The sequence below is a fragment of the Melospiza georgiana genome, chromosome 26 (genome assembly GCF_028018845.1).
Source record: "Melospiza georgiana isolate bMelGeo1 chromosome 26, bMelGeo1.pri, whole genome shotgun sequence".
In the NCBI taxonomy this organism is placed as follows: Eukaryota; Metazoa; Chordata; class Aves; order Passeriformes; family Passerellidae; genus Melospiza; species Melospiza georgiana.
Window position 1 is genome coordinate 4,593,385 of NC_080455.1, and position 23,476 is coordinate 4,616,860.

At 47.7% G+C, this 23,476-nt stretch overlaps 2 protein-coding genes across 2 annotated transcripts; both read right to left on the reverse strand.

Moving 5' to 3' along the window:
- Positions 1-3,120: 3,120 nt before the first annotated feature.
- On the reverse strand, positions 3,121-19,001 carry NCLN (nicalin). Its single transcript, XM_058040916.1, has 15 exons — positions 18,796-19,001; positions 15,101-15,291; positions 14,110-14,254; positions 13,412-13,506; positions 13,148-13,228; positions 12,767-12,870; positions 12,406-12,494; positions 12,136-12,275; positions 10,458-10,636; positions 9,668-9,755; positions 9,530-9,568; positions 9,274-9,437; positions 8,626-8,679; positions 8,456-8,534; positions 3,121-7,370 (listed from the first exon to the last, which is right to left on the reverse strand). The coding sequence occupies exons 1-15, from the start codon at positions 18,974-18,976 to the stop codon at positions 7,311-7,313; spliced, it is 1,689 nt and encodes a 562-aa protein (XP_057896899.1). The 5' UTR covers positions 18,977-19,001; the 3' UTR covers positions 3,121-7,310.
- Positions 19,002-20,458: 1,457 nt separating this feature from the next.
- On the reverse strand, positions 20,459-21,664 carry S1PR4 (sphingosine-1-phosphate receptor 4). The gene has a single exon (XM_058040956.1). It carries the CDS (start codon positions 21,662-21,664, stop codon positions 20,459-20,461), a length of 1,206 nt encoding a protein of 401 aa, XP_057896939.1.
- Between the last annotated feature and the right edge of the window lie 1,812 nt (positions 21,665-23,476).

The window sequence follows — 23,476 nt, forward strand, 5'->3', positions numbered from 1 at the left end:
AAACCATGTTGTGTACCCAACAAATTTCTCTTTTGCAGAGATGTGTGCTAGTGAAAAACACCCAAAATATTTTCCTTACACACATCTAGACTTGCCTGGAATATGAATTTGGATTCAATTTCTTATGGAATATGAATATTTGCATTTAGATGGGGCAGCTTAAGAAGAAAGGTGAAGAGGTCCAGTCTCAAGGGCTCAAACAAAGGGTGCAGGAGCAGCCAGGTGCATTTTTCCTTAGGAGCCCCTGCCTAGTCCTTCCAGCTCCTAAATGCAGTGAGGGATGGAGAAAATAGAAAATACGAGCTGGAGCTCTGAATTTCCACATCACCTAGGAGACACCATTTAAGGCAGAAAATCCTCACCACAGCCCAGGAAAAAAAAAAAAAAAAAAAAAAAAAAAAAAAGAGGGAGGGGAAAAAAAAGGTCCTTTAAAACAATCTGCCTTTCCTTACCAAGCAGAAAAGCCAAAGGAGTAGGTAAGACAGTCCTGGCAGGAAATATCCAAGCAATAAGACAGTATCTTGGGGAGATAAAAGTTATTCCTCTAATATGATTGCTTCTTGTCTGGTGTAAAAGATTCTGCAGCCAGGCTGCCAGCCTAAGAGAAAAATATCCTGTGTAAAAGGATTTAACTTGCCATCAGCTTTTATCCTCTCTTGTCCACCAAGACCTTGCTGTTTAGCTTTCACTGAATATCTGTTTTACCAGAGTTAGGGAGTTTTAACATTTTAACTTTGCAAGAACCCAAAAATTAACTCAGTTTTGAGGTTTGAGGATTTTTTTGACCTGAGTTGTCACAGTGGGTGAACTGAAAGTGACCATCACAGATTCCAGATATCTTTGTGCAGATATTAAAAGCAGCTGTTCTGTGAGGATTGATTTCAAAAACAAAACAAAACCCAAATAAACAAATAAAAACACACCACCTTGTGGAAGAAGTTTGGGTTGTGTGCAGTTTATTCCAATGCTTGAAAGGAAGTTGGTCAGGAAAGAATGGCACAGAGCTGTCCTTTCCCAAATAATGGAAATTCCCTCAGCTCTACAATCCTGCAACACTCAATTAAGCTGATTGAGTTCAGTTTGGACCTGGTTTTAATCAGCAAAGATATTGAGCTCTGCTGATTTCATCTGGCTTCTCCCCCTGCTCCCCAAACACTCCTGGATCACAGAGATGGTAATTTCTGTCACATGCTGTCATCTGGGTATTCCTTAAAAATAAAAGGAGTGAGCATTCCTAGAATCTTGGGGTCATCCCTACATCCTCTGCTTCTCACTCATCTCTTTCTTTTTGGTAAATTCTCTATCTTCCCATTACTCCCCATTACACTGTATTAAGATATTATTATATTATATTATATTATATTAGATTAGATTAATATATTAATATTAGATTAATATAATAATATAATATAATATAATATAATATAATATAATATAATATAATATAATATAATATAATATAATATAATATAATATTATATTATATTATATTATATTATATTATATTATATTATATTATTATAAATATATTGAAATATATTATTATATATTCTATTAAAAATATTCCACAGGAATAAGCTCACAACATTAACAACCTGGCTTCAGGACACAACCTTGTTGCCCTCATGTTCCCATAACCTGAGAGAAATAAATGTGGCATCTGAATAAAGCAGAGAGGATTAGAGGAGAATGTGGCAATCACCACATCATCTCCACCCCTGCTCCCAGCACTACACCACTGAGCCCTTCACATATTTTTTTTCAGAAGTTTTATGAGGATTTCTTTTCTCCTGCTATGACAAACCCAGCCTCTAGAAAAGCACATTTTGCACTCAGGACTCCACCCCACATCTTCCACACATCCCCAGGCTATTCCAGCTCCAGCAGCTCCAAAGAGCAAAGCCCTTTGTACCTCCTACTTCAGCAAGGTGCTGGAAGTGTCAGATATATTTAAGAGCATGAAGCATTCAGATACTATGGAAACCAGGGCAAGAGAAAAACCAAAAATAGATGGAAGACGCAAGCTGTTGTAAGGTCTGGAAAAGCCTTGCTGAGGGAGGCTGTGCTTGCTGCAGCTGATTGCAGAGTGGGATCCATTTAGGGCTTGAGCATAAAATATCCTCTCTCCACTCTTTCTGTAGTTTGTCATTTTTCTCTGCCACAGGGAAAGGGATATTCTTTAACTTCCCCTCTATTTAACAGGCCTCCTAATTAGCAGTTCCTTTGAATGATTCATATTCTAGTGTGCCCTTCCCATGACCTGGAGTAGACTGCTGCCTGAGTGCTGCTGTAGAGCAGGAGTGTTTGGGAACACACCATGAGGAAAAACCACCACAGAGCACTCTCCTAAAAGGGAAATCCAACAGCAACCTGCAGAGAAGGGTGTCTTGTTAATTAGCCAATCCCAGAATCACTGGGTTGGGAGAGACCTCCAAGATCAAATCCAATCCAGCCCCAACCCCTCAGCTGAACCCTGGCACCCAGTGCCACATCCAGGCCTTGTTAAACACACCCAGGGATGGGGACTGCACCACCTGCCCAGGCAGCCATTGCAGAACTTTATCATCCTTTCTGTAAAAAACCTTTTCCTAATATCCAACCTGTATTTCCCTTGGTGCAGCTTGAGGCTGTGTGCTCTGGTTCTGTCAGTTCCTGCAGACAGAGCCCAGCCCCAGCTGAGCACAGGCACCTTTCAGGAGCTGTGAGAATGATGAGGGCACCCCTGAGTCTCCCTTTCTCCAGGCTGAGCACCCCCAGCTCCCTCAGCCATTCCTCAAACGTATTTTGAGGATTTCTGATTTCCAATCAGGTGAAATGTATGGATTAAATGACCAATCAGGTCCAGCTGTATTGATCAGCATATAAAAGAAGTGGTTCAAAGTAAAGACAACACATTTTAGGCCACTCAGCTTTCTGATGATTGTGTCATTTCTTATTAAACAGTGACAAAAGGCTGCCTGTGTCACTGTGGGGACACCACACAGCCCCACATGCTGCTGGTTCTGGGTTTCCCAAGGAGAATCCCTCAGGGTTCTGATGCTGAACTCAGCACCAGGGTGAGTGCACATCCAGCTCTCCTCTTCTGCCACTCCACACCTCGGACAAACTCAGGGAACAGATCTCTTGCAATGCTGATTATAATTGGAATAAATAGTTCAGTGTTCAAACAGGCATTGGGTAAGGACAGAGGCACAACAATCTCCATGAGCACACAGTGCTGCCTGCTGAGGTAACCAGTTTTTCACAGTACCAAAGCTGTTTTGCATAGAATCTTTAATTGCTTCACATGAGCACAAACCTTCAGAATAAACAGGAATTTGCTCACCTCAAGGTGCTGGAATCATGCTTGGAGTGTGTAAATGTTTTCTGTCATACTATTTTGACTAGACAGGATGAAGCTTTTAAATACATAGATTTTCTCCCATTTTGTAGAGGTGTCTATTCCTCCAAATAATGCAAGGAGATTCCATTTTTTGTGAGCAAATAGTTCTCTGACAAATCTATCCATCAATCCTATTCACTTGGTTTATTTTCCAAGGGAAAAAGGGACAAACAAATAAAAAAAAAAACCCCAAAGTTAAAATACTTAAATATTATTACATTTACAGTCCTAAAATATGTAAATCAACTGCATTGAATTTTCTATTAGCTTTTAAATATTCACCTCAATATACATTTGTTCTTCAGGGCACACAAGAGATAAATAATTGAGTTAACATTGCTAGATAAATCAAATCATTTTCCTGAGCTGCAAATATTCCAGAATATAACCTTGGAGTTGCTATGCAGTAACTACAAATAGAAACTAAACAGATTAAAGTGAGCAAGCAGGAGTCTACACTCAAAAATTCTGCCCAATTTTCTGAGACATCCAGGAGCAGCCCCAGCATTTCAGATTGGTGAGTCAAGACCAAATAAAATGTAAAATCCAGCTTAAACATGGGGTTTAAGGAGCAGCCTGGGATTTGAGCTTGGGCCATGAACAATGTAAGAGCATGAGATTTAAAACAAACAAAACACCCTCAAAACCCAATTTTGGGTATAGCTGTGGTTTTGAATGTCTGAATAGATTGTGGTGACTTCCAGCCACAGATAGTGAGACCTAATTCCATTCTGGCTTCAGGATTTTCTCTGCACTGAGTAGAGGAGTGGAGTTCATATTGCACAGCATTACTTCTCTCCCAACAATAAACCAACCCCTCTCATGTGGGAGATGAACTACAATAATCCAAATTACTCCCAAACAATTCCCAATAGTGCCCATGCAGGTGGAAGTGGACAAAAGGAATTAACAGCTTCAGTTAAAACCTGCTGGAAAACCAATTTTTTTGTGAGCTGCAGACTCTGACAGCAGCAGGACAACAGGTGAAGTCAGATAAATAGCAAAGAAAATGGATTTCTGGCTAGGAGTATCAACTGCCAGCCACTTGTGTGTGGATGTGGATAAAATCCTTTCCATGCTCTGCCTTACAGGCCAGGCAAACTCCTCAACAAAAAAGGATATGTAAAAATAAGGGCAACAAGAATCAGCTACACAGAGCTCTTCTGCAATGTTGTGGAGAACTTTTATTTTATCACAACACCTGTTGGATTTCTGCCTTTGTGTTGGTGACTGAATTGATCAGTTATGCTGCAGTGCAGATCAGCTCCAGGGGCTCCTTGCAAGCTTCTCTCTTGACTTACCAAGGAAACAAAAATGTGGGAACTAAATTTAATTCCAGGATGGGCACACTGCTCCAGCCATGAGGAAATTGGGATTTAAACTCAATCCCAGGATGGGCACTCTGCTCCAGCCATGAGGAAATTGGGATTTAAACTCAATCCCAGGATGGGCACTCTGCTCCAGCCATGAGGAAATTGGGATTTAAACTCAATCCCAGGATGGGCACTCTGCTCCAGCCATGAGGAAATTGGGATTTAAACTCAATCCCAGGATGGGCACTCTGCTCCAGCTATAAGGAAGTTGGGATTTGACTATCTCAGATTTGAGCATTTATGTTTCAGTGCACATGTACTTTGATCAAAAGCAAAAACTCTTTGATCTGTTGTAAAAACTACTTTTTATGGCAGCCAGGGAGAGAGATAGAAAAGGATTGCAGGACAAACTAATATTGTGTGGGAGAGAGCAATGAACCATCCCAACTGCCCCTCAGGTTTATGAACTCTCCTCATTATTTTTTTTTTAGGTTGTTTCCACTGGCTTCTGGCACTGCATCAGGAGTGTTAACAGTTCACTGCTGACACCACACAGAGCTAAAAGTGTCTTCTTTGTGCTAAACACACTGGGTGGAAGTTTTTCACTGTGAACTTTGAGTTTCTCACCTGGAAGACTGAAGGCTGGCAGCTTCCACAGCAAGGAACAAGCTCCAGGTCTGTTCTGTTCACTCGTGCCCATTACTGCCAAATTTTACACACATCAACTCAAGCTGCAGCAGCATTGCTGATATTAATTTTCTATTTTTCTCAGCAAAGTAAGCATTGAGACTAGTGAAATAATCTGCTAGACTGGAGGGAACAGCACCTCCTTCAGTGTAACACACCAGAAACTGATGCTGCAGCTGGAGGACTCAAACTACTCTTAAATATTCAGAGCCTACAGAGTTCTTGACTGCACCATGTGTGCTCTAAACCCACCCAGCCCAGGGCCTGCAGCTCCCCAGGGCACAGCAGATGCAGTCTCTATGGGCAGAGCATAAAAAACCAGTGGAAAACAATCAAGGCTTGCCTTGCAGCCACTCCAGCAACTTCTGAAGTCATTATAAATTCATTTGGCAGAGGAGTGCCACGAGCACCTCAGGCATGCAGAGAGACACATTTCAGATGAGCACTCAGAAGATGAGGAAAAGGCAGAGAGACACATTTCAAATGAGCACTCAGAAGATGAGGAAAAGGCAGATTTCCCTGGGTGGCTGATGGTTCTGGAGTGCTTGGCACCATGCTGGCACCATGGTGAGCCACTGACACCAGCAGCCTTTCCTGGAAAACACAAGATCCTTTAAAGAACAAATTGCTACATATTTAAAGTAGCAAAAAAGACAAATCATGGGATAAGAATACTCCAAGAAGGAGATTAAAATAAACAAAGGAGGATGGAAATCATGGCTTTGGTGCCCATCCAAAGGACAGTGACTGGCCACAACAATCCCTTTTCTAACCAGCAGACAGGAATCCACAGCTGGAATTTTCCTTGCATTCCAAAGAAAAAAGGTCCACCTCAATTCAAAAATAGCTTTTCAGCCTAAGATATGCTGCTTTAATTACAAGTAGTAGCTTAAATTTATAAAAAATTGTCACTGTGGCATGTGAAGAGACCTCAGGTACACGGAAGAGGTTACAGAAAAGGACTCAAAACTTGCTGGGTGGCAGGACAGTGCTCAGGGTTATCTTCTAGATCTACAACTAGCTTAGGGCTTGTAATATTTCAATAAAATTTCCATGTCTGAGCTGCTCTTCTCTTGTTATCAACAAAACCAGCTTGTGTAAGTACATGGAGCAGCACAGAACATGATCCTGCAGCAGCTGGAGAAGGGAACACCCCTCAAAAATCAAGCAAGAGTTTAGCACAGAGTGGTGACAGCTGTGAACTGTTCAAGGAGCAAAAACCTCCAGAGAAATCATATACGCAGCAAAATGCATCCTGCAAGAGAGACAGGACAGAACCTGTTCCTGGCAGAACCCTGACGCCAGAAACCCATCTTAAATCTTCCCTCATCCTGTAAAAACACTCAAGATCCCCCTAAAAGGGGCAGAGTTTGAATAAAATGCAAGAAGGTGCTTGCTGCAGACACTGCTTGCTCAGCACAACTCCCTGAAGCCAGGCAGTGAACTCAAGGAAGAGGTGCCATAAGGAAACATGCTAATTGCATTCTCTTTAATTTGCATGTGCACTTTTTGTTTTTTTTTTTCTTTTTAAAAACTGCTCCAAGTCCTTGTTTGCTGGGCAGAGATGCTGTAGTTTCAGTTTCCAGGTTGGCTGTGTGACAGTGTCCATGAAGGTGCTGGACTTTGGGTGACACTCAAGAGAAGCTGCTCAAAAATCAAAACTGCAGGAATTGCTGAAGTCTCTCAGCCTCTCCCTCACCAAAATGCAAAGGAAAAACCAGACATGGTGCAAGTCAGGGGAAGAAGGTGAAGAAAAGCACTTCAGAGGTGCACAGGAGTTAAAATTTCATTTTCTTTATGCCTTCCTCCCCTCTGTACAGTAGCAAAGAGGAGACAAAGGGAAAGGAGCAGCAGGGCTCAGTGGAAGGCAGAAGGTTCCCAATGGGCTCACCGATGGCTCAGTGCTGCTGGGTGGGGGACTTGGTGCTTCACTGCTGCTTGGTTTTAAGGGATAATCTCTGTATCAACTTGTAAAGGAGACCAAAGTGCTGCAAACAGAAGGGAAAAAAAGTCACCATGACAGTTCTGAACACACAGCTTGGCAGAAGGCTTAAAACAATAGCAGTAAATGCAGTGCCTTGTTTGCATCAACCACTCATCCTGGAGATGGAGTGGGACTTGATGGATGAGGAATTATGACAAGGAAGCCAAGTTATACAGAAAATGATGGCTTACAGAAGTGTTTGTGCAGGTCTGTACCACCTCATTGTGAAGATGTGTTAAAGATTTTTGAAATTTTTATTTTTAATGCAATTCTGTTCCTTCTGAAGGCGAGGAGACTTCAACACATGCAGGTTCCTGGTCTCTATAGAAACACTGCTGCCAGCAGATCCAGGAAGGTAAAAATGAACCAGGCAAACAGAGATTCCAGAAAGTCACAATTCTTTAACTGGATCCTCTCTTTCCCCAGTGACTTAGAAATTTACTTAATTCCTCTTTTGATTTTGCTGGGGTTGATTGTATTTTGATTTGATATTTGACAGATGTAATAAGACCCAGGCTTCAAATAATTTCAAATTCAAATAACAGAACTAACAAAGATTGCTAATAGAAATCAAAGTATGTTTTAAATGCTTGTGGTTTCCCTAAACAAATAATAGACACACAAAGTGATCAAAATTGAGAGTGACCTAAAAAGCTTTCCTTTCATGAACCCAGGCAGGAACAAAGCCTTGCTCACACTGTCTTGGTTAACACTGACACAAAAATTACATTTAATTTGGCTGTATTATTTCTGGTTTCATTGAAAAAAGAAAGCAGAACTCTGAAGATGCATTTCTAAGCTGTATCCCAAGTTCAGATATTTCCTAATAGTACAAGCTACAAATCTTTAAATTACCAAGGTAAAATTTGTTGTAAATTTTCAGTTTGGAGCCAAAATAGGTTAACAAGTGAGTTATGCATGTCCTTGAGTACAAGAAACAGCTCTAAAAACCAGGTTTGCATTAGAATGGCAAGAGATTGCCTACAGCACAGGTAAGTGACATTATTATTCCAGCTTTAGTGCTGGCACTGTGTGAATTTCTGGATCTAACTTGTTTTAGAAGGAAAATAATCCATCAGTGTCTCTTACCTGCACTGCAACATAGGCAACACCAAGGTAGGCTGCAATACAGACAGCCAGGAGCAGGTCAAAGATTGCTGGCTTGACCCTGGAATAAGGAAAAGGGAACATGAAATTGCTGCAGCAGTTCCTGCCAGGGGCTGAGACAACAGCACAGCCTGCCCAAAGGAATTCCATACCTGTATGCATTCATCACCTGCTTCAGCTGGTCATAGAAAACAAACTCAGGGTCCCTGTGCAAAGGAGAAATTTTTCAGATTTTGCTGCATTTCTTGACCCTGCAGTCAGGACAGCTCAGAGCTGTTCCCAAGTTCACCCAACCAGGCAAGCATGACCACCCCCCACACTAGTTTTGAGCTGGTTTTAGTTATCAGGACTTTGTTTTCCTGCTCTCAGAAGCCCCAGGACACAATTCAGAACTCATGCTGGTGTTCAGCTGTCTCCAAAGAGGCTGAACATGAAAGATTCCTCCCTCTGTTCACCAAAACAGCTTCAGCCTGAGCAGGTTCAGCAGGATGGAAGCTGCCTTTTTGTAATTAACCAAAAATTAACCTTCTCCAGCTCTCAGAGTGGGAATAGTGGAACCAAAACAGTTTAAAACCAAGCTTTTCAGACAGAGGGAGCTGCTGTGCCTTGTTCCTGTGCTGTGAAGAATCACAAGCAGCTTTCTCTGGGAGAACACCAAGCATGAACCAAAACTGACAGGAGAGCAGAAAAGACCAAAGCTGCATGTCAAGAAACCAGGAAAGCTGCAGCTCAGAGACAAAATTCTGTCCAGGGGGAAGCCAGTTTGCATGTCCTGGCTGGTTTTTCATGTCTTTTCTCACCGTTTGTCTGCCTTCACATGGTGCTGCTTGACATCCTTCAGGTAACGTCCCATGTAATATTCTAAGGTGTTGAGGAAGGTGCTGTCCTTATCAATCAGCTGGGCAGCCCTGGGCTGGCTGCTCAGCCAGTCCATCACTGATTCCAGCTGCTCCTGCTGGATTTCCTGCAAAAAAATACCACCAGAGAAAGGGAGTCAATCACACATCAGAGCTTTCTCCCAGAATCTAGGTTATAAAAATAATGCACTGTGCTTACCATCTGATCTGTGAAGATCTGCATATCTGCAGGTGCTCCCTGCAAGGGAAAATGGAAAAAAGAAATAACCCAGGTTGTTGTTGAGCTTGCCTGGGCAGGACAAGTCTGGCCAGCACTGCCACAGTGAGCACCTCTTACCTTTTCTGTTAGATTGTAGATGACCCTTGTCAAAGCCTCAGCAATGATCTGAGTATTCCTGGTCAGTGCTTTAGTGTCTATTCGTGTCCTAAAGCAGAAGAGGGAATCATGAACCTGCCAATGGCACCAGCTTCTTCCACAAACACCCACTTTTCACTGAGCCTGAACCCAGAGCCCAACTCCACCATTTTCCAGCTACACCCTGACCACCAGAACAGCACAAACAGTTGTGAGGCCAGGTTTTTGGACTGGATTTTGGCTGGATTTGGAGCCCCTCACCTCCTGTCCATGATGCTGTTGCGCAGGCTGTCCCTGTGGCTCTCCAGGTGGGAGAGCCTGAACCCAGAGCCCAACTCCACCATTTCCCAGCTACACCCTGACCACCAGAACAGCACAAACAGTTGTGAGGCCAGGTTTTTGGGCTGGATTTGGAGCCCCTCACCTCCTGTCCATGATGCTGTTGCGCAGGCTGTCCCTGTGGCTCTCCAGGTGGGAGAGCCTGCACCCAGAGCCCAACTCCACCATTTTCCAGCTACACCCTGACCACCAGAACAGCACAAACAGTTGTGAGGCCAGGTTTTTGGACTGGATTTTGGCTGGATTTGGAGCCCCTCACCTCCTGTCCATGATGCTGTTGCGCAGGCTGTCCCTGTGGCTCTCCAGGTGGGAGAGCCTGAACCCAGAGCCCAACTCCACCATTTTCCAGCTACACCCTGACCACCAGAACAGCACAAACAGTTGTGAGGCCAGGTTTTTGGGCTGGATTTTGGCTGGATTTGGAGCCCCTCACCTCCTGTCCATGATGCTGTTGCGCAGGCTGTCCCTGTGGCTCTCCAGGTGGGAGATGGTGAACGCGGGCAGGCGCCGGATGGCGAAGCGCTCGTGCTCCCACGCCAGCATGTCCTCTGCCAGGTTGATCTTCTTGTGCACCATGGAGAACTTCACCTCTGGGAACTGGTTGGCAACAACCTGAGGACAAAGGGAAACCATTCAGGGTGTGGTGAAATCACATTCAGGGGTGCTGCCCCACTGCAGAGTCCCACCCTGCACTGTCCTGTCTGCCTACACTCGCTTCTGTGTGCTCCAGAACATAAGGTGCAGTTATTGATATTATTAAAGATGGATTTTCAGGGCAAAAAGAGCTGTTTTAATGTCTGTACAGACTGTGGCATGAGGATTTGTCTGCACTTCAAGTGATGCTAAATAATACATGAATTATTGCAGAGTCCCACCCTGCACTGCCCCGTCTGCCTACACCCACTTCTGTGTGCTCCAGAACATAAGGAACAGTTATTGATATTATTAAAGCTGGATTTTTAGGTCCAAAAGAGCTGTTTTAATGTCTGCACAGGGTAAAATCTGCAGATCTAGTCTGCTTCACTTGGGACTGTGGCATGAGGATTTGTATGCACTTCAAGTGATGCTAAATAATACATGAATTATTGCAGAGTCCCACCCTGCTTTGCCCTGCCTGCCTACACCCACTCCTGTGTGCTCCACAACATAAGGTGCAGTTATTGATATTATTAAAGCTGATTAGTTGTTATTATTATTATTATTATTATTATTATTATTATTATTATTATTATTATTATTATTATTATTATTATTATTATTATTATTATTATTATTTTCATGTCAAAAAGAGCTGTTTTAATGTCTGTACAGGGTAGCATTTGTAGATCTGCTTCACTTGGGACTGTGGCATGAGGATCTGTCTGTACCTCAAATCAAGTGATTCTAAATAATACATGAATTATTGCAGAGTCCCACCCTGCACTGCCCTGCCTGCCTACATCCACCTCTGTGTGCTCCAGAATAAGGTGCAGTTATTGATATTATTAAAGCTGGTTTATTATTATTTTCAGGTCAAAAGGAGCTGTTTTAATGTCTGTACAGGGTAGCATTTGCAGATCTAGTCTGCTTCATTTGAAACTGTGGCATGAGGATCTGTCTGCACCTCAAATTGTGTAATCCCAAATAACACATGAACTATTGCAGAGTCCCACCCTGCACTGGCCTGCCTGCCTACACTCACTTCTGTGTGCTCCACAACATAAGGTGCAGTTAGTGATATTATTAAAGCTGGTTTGTTGTTATTGTTGTTATTATTAAAGCTGGATTATTATTATTACTATTATTACTATTATTACTACTACTATTATTATTATTATTATTATTATTATTATTATTATTATTATTATTATTATTATTATTATTATTATTATTATTATTATTATTTTCAGGTCAAAAAGAGCTGTTTTAATATCTGTACAGGGTAGCATTTGTAGATCTGCTTCACTTGGGACTGTGGCATGAGGATCTGTCTGCACCTCAAATCAAGTGATGCTAAACAATACATGAATTATTTAATACATGAATTATTTAATAACACCTTTCTTCATATCTTCCTTCCTCTCATGGAGAGCTGTATAGTAAGTCCCAAATTCCCAGGAATTTTTCCTTACCATCTCCAGTTCTCTCAGAAATGCATGCTGCAAGGTGCCCTCCTTGGGAGGCTTTGAGACATGAAGATGAAGGCTATTGCCTCTGCCCAGGGTGTCAAGGCAGAGCACAAATGCTACATTGTCCTGCAGCAGGCTGGAATCTGGAACAGAAAAATCCAAATTTTTATTGCTACATCTTGTGCTGGGATTTCCACCTCCCTAAAAACGCAAGGATTCTCACAGGAGAGCTGATTAATTATAAACTTTCAACAGAACCAGCCCCTTACTCACCAGTGTGGTCCAAATTATCCTCCAGCCACCTCTTAGTTCCTTGATAATTAAACTTGCCACCTCCAGATGCAAAGAACAGCAAGTTATACCTGCCCATCAAAGAAGAAAAAGGTTAGCATGCTGCACTCCAAGAATTCCTGCACTCAGGAACTGGAATTGCACTCAGGAATTCCTGCACTTGGAGGTGTGGTGAAATCACAACCACAAAGGAAACTGGCCATCCCTACTTCCCACATGGCACATACTCAGGAGAAATTAAAACTGGGGAGCTCCCAGTGCTTGAGGATGGAATCTGCTCCCCACATCATCCCCTCCACGTGTCAGCTACATAGATGAAACCCCAAACAGAGCAGTTTCTCACCCAGCATGGGTCCTCCTGTAGGTGTAGAGCCGAGAGAACAGCCTGGCCAGTTCCAGCAGCACTGAGATCCCACTGCCATTGGAGTCAGCCCCGTGGGACAGCCACTGCAGGGTGAGGTGGGACAGACACAAGGTGACAAAGCTGCACTGGCTCTCAGCCATCAGAACAGCTGCAGGACAGCACTGGGCTCCACTTGTAACTGCCCCACAGCCTTAAGGCCAAGGAAAGACACAGAAACTGCCCCACAGCCTTAAGGCCAAGGAAAGACACAGAAACTGCCCCACAGCCTTAAGGCCAAGGAAAGACACAGAAACTGCCCCACAGCCTTAAGGCAGAGGGGAAAAGGACAGAAACAGAGAGTTCCAGGGAAAAAATACTCACTGGAGCCACTCCAAAGGAATCATAGTGGGCAACTATCACAACAGTGGGCAGGTCTTCTCCACCCAGCCCTGTCAGCCTTCCCTGCAGAGGAAAGAGAGAATGGTCAGTCCCCATCACCTCCTGTGTGTCTGTACAAGGACAGACTGACTTCTACATTCCTGCTGAGTCTGCTGTGGCCTCAGCTGTGAGGACTTCAGATACCTGGCTGAGACTCCCCTGATAAAATCCCAATAAAAGAAGTCACCTCATCCATCCACAACTCACCTCCACACTGGGGATGAGCCAGTCATTGATAGCTTTGCTTTGAGCCCCACTGGTCACCATCTGGAAGCCATTGGCAGTTGCTGTGTGCAGCAGAACTGAAACAAAAACACCAAAAAAAACCCCACAATGTACACCTGGGGATGTTTCATCCCTTCCTTTCCCCTGCTAACTGAGCTTTGGAGAGAACAGCTTTAAACCATTGAAGGCCTCTCAGTTGTCACTGGTGTTTATGCAATGACACAGAATCTTGGTGCTTTTTCAGTCTGTACTAAAATCCCAGTTTTTTGGCTGGTCAAAAACTTTTCCCCAGTAGTGCTAAAATTAGTCATAAACAGCAGATAAATAAAGACAGTCATATTATTTACATGGAAGTATCAAACTGACTTGTGGTCAGACAATAAGTTTCAGCTTCTACCAACACACCATCATAACTTAACATTTATGTTGATTTAACCTAGTTTTGATTTCTACCTTACTTGAAACAGGGTGAAACTGAGAACTTCCTGCAACTGCATATCCAAATATAGTCAAGTATTGCTTTCTTATACTGTGCTTTTCTTCCACTGAATCTCTAAACACTTTGACAAAGACAGAATAAACACAAAGGTGACAGAACACTGGTTCATGGTGCAGACTCCTCCCAGGGGTGGGAACAGCCCTGTCTTCCTCAAAACTTGTTTCTCCTTGCTAGAACTCACCTTCTGCAGCTGAGGCAGAACCCTGTGATGCAGAAGCAGCTCGTGTTTGTTCATAGATAGACAGCAGCTCCTCATCCTCCACTGCAAAGTAGACTGGCACAATGGTTTCCATAGCAAGCATTTCTGGCTCTATCTCCATGAATTGCTGAAGATTTAAGGGAGACACAAACTTAACATCTGCTAAACACAAGAGGTGTCCCTGTGATATTTTATGAAAGATATTTTTGTTAAGATTTTTTCTCCTGAGAAGCCTCAGAAATGAAATGTAAACAATGATTATCTGCTGCTGTGGAGGGCAACAGGTGCATCTTTGATTGGTCTCATGTGGTTGTTTTTAATTAATGGCCAGTCACAGTCCAGCTGTCTCAGACTATCTGGTCAGTCACAAGATTTTATTATTATTTCATTATTTTCTATTCCTTGCTAGGCTTCTGATGAAATCCTTTCTTCTATTCTGTTAGTATAGTTTTGATATAATATATATAATAAAATAATAAATCAAGCCTTCTGAAACATGGAGTCAAGGTTCTCATCTCTTCCCTCATCCTGGGACCCCTGTGAACACCACCACAATTGGTGACCCTGAGTGAGGAACATTGCTTTTCCCTTTTCCTGCTGTCTCAGACTCCCTGGTCAGTCACAGATTTTATTATCATTCATTTCTATTCCTTTCATGCCTTCTGACGAAATCCTTTCTTCTATTCTTTTCGTAGAGTTCCAATATATCATTTTCTTTTAATATACTATATATCATAAAATAATAGATCAGCCTTCTGAAACATGGAGTCAACATTCTCATCTCTTCCCTCATCCTGGGACCCCTGCAAACACCACCACAGAGAGGTGTCAAGAAAAAAATCAACAACCAAAGCAGAGAGAGAGAAGTTTTAAAATTAGAACACAATCTTCCAACCCTGCAGCAACCAAGCTTCCCTTCAACACACCTCCCATGGGGAAGGGAAAGAAAGGGAAAGAAAACTTTTTTGCTTACCCTCACCACATCCTGGGGGACAGAGGAGATGGATTTTGGCAGGATGATGACCACAGCCCCAGCTGACTGGCGCAGAGCCTTCTGGTACTGCTCGTAGGAAAAGTCCACCAGCCTCATCATGACGCAGCGGCGGCTCAGCACGTCCGCCTCCACGGTGCGCGCCTCCGTGTTGAGCACGGCGCTCCTGGTGCCTGCCAGCAGGGAAAGCAGGAGGGCACATAAGGAACTGCATCCCAACCCCCTTGATCCAGCCTGCCTCCTGCTCACAACACTCCTGGGGGCAGCCTGGTGGGCTGCAGAGAGGCCAGAAGCTGCAGAAAGATGAGTTCGCCTCCTTGTCCTTGTCAGAGATGGGGCAGAGGTGTCTGTGGGTTTTCCTGTGCAGCCACAGCCTGCCAGACCCTCCTTGTTCCACACCCCACAGCTTCACCTTCCAGTCTAAATCCTGCCAGACCCTCCTTGTTCCACACCCCACAGCTTCACCTTCCAGCCTAAATCCTGCCAGACCCCTTGTTCCACACCCCACAGCCTCACCTTCCAGTCTAAATCCAACCAGACCTCTTGCTCCATGTCCCACAGCTGCAACTTTCCAGTCTAAATCCTACCAAACCCTCCTTGTTCCACACCCCAGAGCTTCACCTTCCAGCCCAAGTCCTGCCAGACCCCCTTTGTTGCACACCACAGCCTCACCTTTCAGTCTAAATCTTTCCAGATCCCTTGTTCCACACCCCACACCTTCACCTTCCAGTTCTATACTCTGACAGAACCCTTGTTCCACACCCTACAACTTCACCTTCCAACCTAAATGCTGCCAGACCCCTTGTTCCACACCCCACAGCTTCACTTTCCAGTTTAAATCCTGCCAGATCCCCCTTCTTCCATACCCCATAACTTTACCTTCTAGTCTAAATCCTGCCAGACCCTCCTTGTTCCACACCCCACAGCCTCACCTTCCAGTCTAAATCTTGCCAGACCTCTTGCTCCATGTCCTACAGCTGCAATTCTCAGTCTAAATCCTGCCAGACTCCCCTTGTTCCACACCCCACAGCTTCATTTTCCAGCCTAAATCCTGCCTGGCCCCTTGTTCCACACCCCACAGCTTCACCTTCCAGTCTAAATCCTGCCAGACCCTCCTTGTTCCACAACCCACAGCTTCACTTTCCAGCCTAAATCCTGCCTGGCCCCTTGTTCCACACCCCAGAGCTTCACCTTCCAGGCTAAATCCTCAACACAACACTCAGCTTACCTGTCTGCTCACCTGCACTTGATAATCAACACACCTGGACACAGCCTGGCCTCTCCAGAGCCTCCCCCAGCTGGAGGATTGAGCTGCAGAAGCCCCTGATGAAGGGATAACAGCCTGCCCCATGTCACCCTGAGGACACCAGCCTGGCCCCTGTCACCCTGAGGACACCAGAGTGCCCCAGGTAACCCCAAAGAAGGTTCTGGAAGAGCAGGCTGCTCCTCAGGGCTCGCCCTCTCCTGCTCTCAGTTGCAGCAGATCAAATCCCCCACTGGAAATGCAATCCCCTGGGAGCACAGCAAGCTTGCCAGAAGCTGCTGCATTCCCCAAGGGAGGGCCAAAAGGACATCTTGTGAAATTAGAGAGGGTCAAACCCACCCTATAATTTATAAGTCAATTTATTCTTCTATAATTCTGGCACCTCCACTGGAGAGCTCATTGTTCTGGGACAGACAGCAGCATTGCTAAGAACTACATTTAAACCTGGTTTAGCTTAACTCTAACATTAGTTTGGTCACAGAAACACCTAAACAAGAAAAATCTGCATTTCCCCTGCACATTATCAGTGAGGGCCACACACCCAGAAACAGGCCAGGCACAATGTGAATTCTCCCCACAGAGCTCTGACACTAAACAAACAAATATTAACAGCACCACCACTCCAACCAGAGAAAAACAATTCAAAATGAGGATAATCCCTCCACCATTCCCACAGGAATGATGTGCACCTGAAGTTCTGCTCTCTCTGACATCTAAACAGGGCAGACACAACAGTATTCTCCTGACAGGTTCATTTTCTGTAGTTTCTCTACAGAGAGCTGTGTGTAAATGTAAATCACTCATTTCCAAACCAAAGAATTCTCATTCTATCAGTATCAGAGGAAGTCCAAGCTTGTTCTTAAATTGCTCCATGAGTGATGCTGACAAAAAACTCTTCCCTCTGCAAGAGGAGGCTGAGCAGCAACCTGTTACTTGGTATTTTTGGAAACAAAAATACAAGAATCTGGAACAACAAATGAGCTCAGTTGGTCAGAGCATGGTGCTAGTAACACCAAGGTTATGGGTTTGATCCCTCTGTGGGTAACTCCCTTTGAGAGCTGGATTTCTTGTGGGTCCCTTCCAATTTAGACTGCTCTGAAATGCAGCTTTTATCCTGAAAGACATCTCAGAACACACAGGGAACAGGAACAGCAGCAGGAAGGAACAAAGGAAACAGCCCACCACGCTAAAAGGCTCCAGGAAAAGAAACAGCAGAAAAAGTAAACTGGAAGCATCTTAAAAAAATAACACCTGGCTTTTCAAGAGGTCACAAAATTGTGAGCACTTGGGTAGAGGGGACATTCAGGCAAGCAAAGTGAAAGGCAGCTGAATCAGATCCCTGCTAAGGCTGTCAGCAAACAGCTCCCAGCACCTGAGCAAAGAGAGTCCTACCCCCATGCAGGGCCTGCCCTGGAGCTCCTGAGGCTGTCAGAACCCTCAAGGTGTGGACACCTTCTGAGAAACTGTGATGGAAGAACCCAGAATTAATTTCATTTATTTAGAAGCCAGCAGAAGCATGAAGTGTTTAAGAAGTACACAGGCACAGCTGCAATTCATATCTCGTATATTTGAGCTTACTAAGGTCTGAAAGAATGAGAGGTGGTGTCTCATGGACAGCACACATTAAAAGTGAGGCTGTTAATTGTTAAATCTACAGGAAGAGTCATTCACAAACAGAACACGTGCCCTGGCCTGGAATAAAATCTTTACAGATGATCCAGAAACAACCTTTGGTTCTGGGTTTGTGGGCACACAGGGGAGGAGGCTGAGGGCTGCAGCACCTCAAGGACTCCAGCACAGGGCGTGTCTCTGACCCAGAGAAAGGTGTTGCACAACCAGCAGGCTGCAAGTGGGAGAAAGGAGGAAGTAAAGGTCAGCTGTAACACGGGGGGGGACTGGCTCTGAAATGGAGCCACTGGAGCAACACAGAGCTGAGGATGAGGAGGATGAAGAGCAAAGAGGAACTAACCTGTCAATAAAAGACTCAAAGGCAAAAGGAGAAAGCTGAGCTCACACCCGAGTTTACCACAATGCAGGAGCCCAGAACACAGAGCCCACAGACCGGGGCTCCTTGGCTACCTCTGGGTCACCTCCATGGAGCTCCAGCCCCTCTCCCGCTCGTACCGAGCCCGGGCAGTGAGACCCGGCCAGCGGGGCCCTCTGGGCACTGAGACCCGGCCGGACCCGGGGCCCTCTGGGCACTGAGACCCGGCCGGACCCGGGGCCCTCCCGCGGCCTCTCCGCGCCTGGGCCCGGCCGCTGTCGCCTCCCAAACCCCCCGAGCCCTCCCCTAGGCCTGGCCGCCCTACCCTGGGTTCTCCCCGGGCTCGCGGCTCCCTTCCCACGGCCCCACCAGCCCTGAGGGAGCCGCTGCCGGCAGCACCGGGCCCGGCCGGGCCGAGCCGTTCCTCACCGTAGGGCTGCCCGCCCAGCTCATACTGCTGCATGCGGTAGACCGTGAACTCGTGCGCGGCCTCGGCGGCAGGCGGCGGCCCCAGCAGCAGGAGCACGGCGGGCACGAAGAGCAGGACGCTGATCGGGAGGCATGAGGCCTTGAGCACCGACTCCAGCACCTCGCCCGCCTCCTCCAGCATCGCCGCGGCCCCGGCCCGCACTGCGGCCTGCTCGGCACGCACGGCGCGCCCCGCGCCGCGCACCGGGACCCGTAGTTCGTTCGCCGCCGCGAGGGGCGCTGGGAGTTGTAGTCGCGGTAGCTCCGTGCGGGCCGCGGTGCCGCCACGGCTTGGCCTGCAGGGGGCGCCCTCATCCCGGCCTGGAGCTCCCGAGCGCCCCCCAGCGGATGGGATGGGATAATGGGATGAAATGGGATCCATGGGATGGGATGTGATCCATGGGATGGGATGGAATGGGATCCATTAGATGGGATCCATGGGATGGGATTAATGGGATGGGGCAGGATCTATAGGATGGGATGGGATCCATGGGATGGGATGGGATGGGATGGGATGGGATGGGATGGGATGGGATGGGATGGGATGGGATGGGATGGGATGGGATGGGATGGGATGGGATGGGATCCATGGGATGGGATGGGATGGGATGGGATGGGATGGGATGGGATGGGATGGGATGGGATGGGATGGGATGGGATGGGATGGGATTGGATCCATGGGATGGGATGAACAGGATGGAGCGGGATGGGATGAATGGGACAGGACAGGATACGATGGGGTGAACAGGACCTGTTGCCTCCTGAGCAGGGCAATCCCCCTGTCCCAAGAACAGGAGGGCAGCTCCAGCTGTCCCCAGACTACAAAAACATCCCCCGGCAGTACCTGGCCTCCAGAGGAAAAAAATCAAAGCAAATCACCCCAAGGCTTTCTGATCACCCTGATTTATTATGCAAAACAAATGAGCTGCACTCTCAGCTCCTGCAGAGGGGCTGGGCCAGCACTGTGAGTCCCCAGTGCTTCTGTGTCCTTCTGGCACTGTGAGAGGAGGCATTTGGGTGCTGCTCTGGTTATTCCCCACATGGGAGAACAGAAGAGCAGGGATCTGAGGCACAAACTGGCTGTGTCTTCAGGCCCAGGATGGCACCAGGCTCCCCAGTCCCTCCTTGTGTCCATGCCAGTGCCAGCCCTGTCACTGCAGCTCCGTCACAGCATTTGTCCTGGCTCAGTGCCCAGTCTGCACCCTGGGGAGAGTCTGGGCTGTGGCTGCAGCTCTCTGCCATCCTCAGGTTGGGCAGGACATCAAGTTTGCATTCCTTCCCGCCAGCTGTGCCCATCACAGAAGATCCAAAAGGATTCCAAAGTCTTGGAAGGGCCACCCGGTTGGGAAAATCCACCCTATGGGGCAAAACATCCTCAGGTGTGCAGCTACAGCACCTCTGCACACCCAAAGCTCACACAGAGAACCTGAGCACTGCAGCTGTCCCAGCACAGCATCCATCCCAAAATGTCCCTGTGTCTTTCACTCAATTCAAGGAGCAATTCCTGTCCCTGTGCTGCATCAGTCTGATGGTGCAGTTCACAACTGCTCAGCCTTGCTACAGCCCTGCCAGGCCAGGAGCAGCCCCATGAGCTCCTGGGGGCTGTCTGGCACCTCTTTTCCCCTCACAGGCTGGGCAGATTGCTCATCATGCTGGAGTTGCTGGACAGAGGCGCCCTGGGCTGAGCGCTCTTGGCCGTGGGGCCTCGGAAGCTGTCCCGGCAGCGCAGGGAGCTCTCCGTGGAGGAACCAGAGTTGATGTCCGAGATGGTCACGCAGCTGCCAGGCCTGCAGAGCCCAGCCCTGACACAGCAGCAGCTCAGCAGGCTGCCCACGGCCCGGCGAACCTCCACGCTGCGTAGCGAGTAAATGACGGGGTTGACCCCTGAGTTGAGCAGTGCCAGAGCCAGGGTCCAGTCCAGGCTGCGCAGGTGGTTGCAGGCCCCGGTGTCACAGAACACATCCAAGAGCAGCAGCACAAAGAGAGGGCTCCAGCACACGATGAAAGCCCCCAGGATCATCAGCACCGTCTTCAGCAAGCGCAGCGAGCGCCGGCGGCCATTCCGCGAGCAGCTTTGCCTGGAGCTGGCCTGCACCAGCAGGAAGATGGAGATGTAGAGCCCGATGATCCCCAGGAGGATCACGCTGAACATCACCACGGAGAACAGGATATAATTCTTGGAGTAGAGCGGCAGGAGCACGGAGCAGGCCTGGAAATCACAAAGGCAGTTCCACCCCAGCATGGGCAGCAGGCCGATGGCGAAGGCCAGCAGCCAGCAGGCCGCGATGAGGCCGCGCAGCCGCAGCGTCTTGCTGGCCTCGCTCTCCGCGATGGGCCTCACCATGGCGCCGTAGCGCTCCACCGCCGTCACCAGCAGGCTGAAGGTGGAGGCCGCCAAGGCCACGAAGAGGATGCCCTCCCTGAGGAACCAGAGCTGAGGGGACAGCTGGAAGGTCTTGCTGCCCGACAGGCAGAGGTTGCAGAGGTAGGCGATGCCCGCCAGGAGGTCGCTGAGGGTGATGCTGGCGATGCAGGAGTAGACCCAGCGGCGGCCCCGCAGGCAGCGCAGCACGGCCAGCAGCACCAGCAGGTTCTCCACGATGATGAGGCAGCTGATGACGGCGAAGGCCGTGCGCAGAGGCCCCATGCCCTCGTCGGCGGAGTGGCGCTTGCTGAGCTTGCCCGAGAAGTTGTAGTGCTGCAGGATGATGTTGATGTTCCCGGTGGCAGCCAGCTGCAGGCAGGAGGCTTTGGAGGTGAGCAGGTGAGCAGAGTCCAGGGGAAGGAGGAGGGAGCGATTCACCAGCCAGCCCAGCACTGGAGGAGCCATCTTCTGAGCCTGGGTCTGCACTCAGCGGGTGCTCGATGCAGGAAGGGTCAGGTGAGGCTTGGGGCAGAGCAGATCCTCTGTTGGAGGGCTGCAGCCAGCCCTGCTCAGCAGAGGGGAGAGTCAGAGCCCTGTCTGCCAGCACTGCAGCACTGAAAGAGCAAGGGGAGAGGAGGGTGAGGTGTTTTGTAAGTCCACCCATGAGCATGGGCTTCCTGTTGTTTAATAAAATTTCCTGTTGTGACTGCCACTATTGACATCTCTTCTAACAACTGTCATCATTTCTTGGTAAGGGTCTGGTTATTCTGAGCTTTGCTGTGGTTGTGAAGGTGTGACATGGGTGAAGAAACGTGCCAGGGTTGGAGCAAGCTGTGTCAAACAGGGACAACGCCTAGATGGGTGGGGTCTGGGAGCCTGAACAGATCCCAGTGCTGGTAAGAGCACCCAGACAGCTCGAGACACAAAGTGCTTTGCTTGCAGAGCCTGGCGGAGAGCCACTGCCTGTTCCTCAACTGCCCTGTGCTCAGATCATCCCTCTTCCCTCTTCAGGAGGACGATCCATGCTGTCACTCCATGGGCCCAGCTCCTGCCACTCTCTCAGAGCACATTCAGGCACATCCATCCTGTCTGTGCAGCTTCTGGCACCTGTGGGGTGCCTCCACTCCAAAGCAATCCAGCTGCTCCAAGCTGAGCACGTGCCCTGACACTGCAACTACACCTTCAACTCACCAAACACCTGGTAGGGATGGGTGAGGATCCTCCCACAGGCAGGGAAGGAGGCAAAAAGCTGCTGCTTCCCACCTTTGAGGGGGCACAAGGTGCTGAGAGGAGAACCAAGGAACCAGAGCATGGCTGAAATGTTCATTTCCAGCATTGGCCTAATTCCTTATATTTGCAAAACTCAATAGAAGAGCCTTGGAACGTGCTGTTCCCAGCTGTGGATGTGAATTTGCCTTTGCACTCACCTGCCATGGCTTGTGGGAGGCTCTTGCTGCCCTAGGGAGGTTCAGCAATGCTCTCCAGCTCCTCATCTGAGGCCCAGCACGGTGCAGGTAGTGGGGACAGCTCCTCGTGCAAAATAAGTGAAGCTTCTACCTACCAAAGTAAAAAAGGGGAAGTTACACCATCAACCACATTTCTGTGCAGGGTGGACCCCACCCAAATCAGCTGCAGAGTGGCAGAGATGAAAGAAAAGCAGAGCACCCTTTAACTCAGGGTCTCAGAGTCCTTGGGCTCTCACTCCAGACTGCCAGGGAGCCATGGAAATGTCACCAAGATGAGAGGAAAGAGCAGGGAGCTGTCCAGGGAGCCCATGGACTGATCCCAGCCTGGATGGCAGCTCAGACAACAGGAAAATGCAAAGGTGGCTCCTGCAGAAAGCCACGTGCAAGCAAGAGTGGTTCTCATCAAAAGCTGAGGGCTCCATCCTCCACCCTCACCCTTTCAGCTGAGGCTTTGGCCTTTCCTATCAGCAGAGTGGAAAGAAAGTCACGCTGATAAGGTCAGCAGATGACCCCAGATTGAAGGGGAGGAAATCAGCAGGAAGGCCGAGCCACGAGTGCAGGGCTGCACGTTCAGCACCAGGAGATCACCCCCAAATTGTCCCCAAATCTGGAATCCAAAGGGTCAGTGAGACCCCGGCACATCACCCCTGTGAGCTTTGCTTTTTCCTCAGGGGGAACCTCCAGCTCATGGGTCTGTTCAGGACAGAGCTGGTGGAATGTGGGAAGTGGATTTGTAGGGAGTTTTTAGGGTTTGGTTTAAGGAAATGGATTTGTTGAGTTTTAGGACTGGATAGAAAGTTCTGGGTCTCTG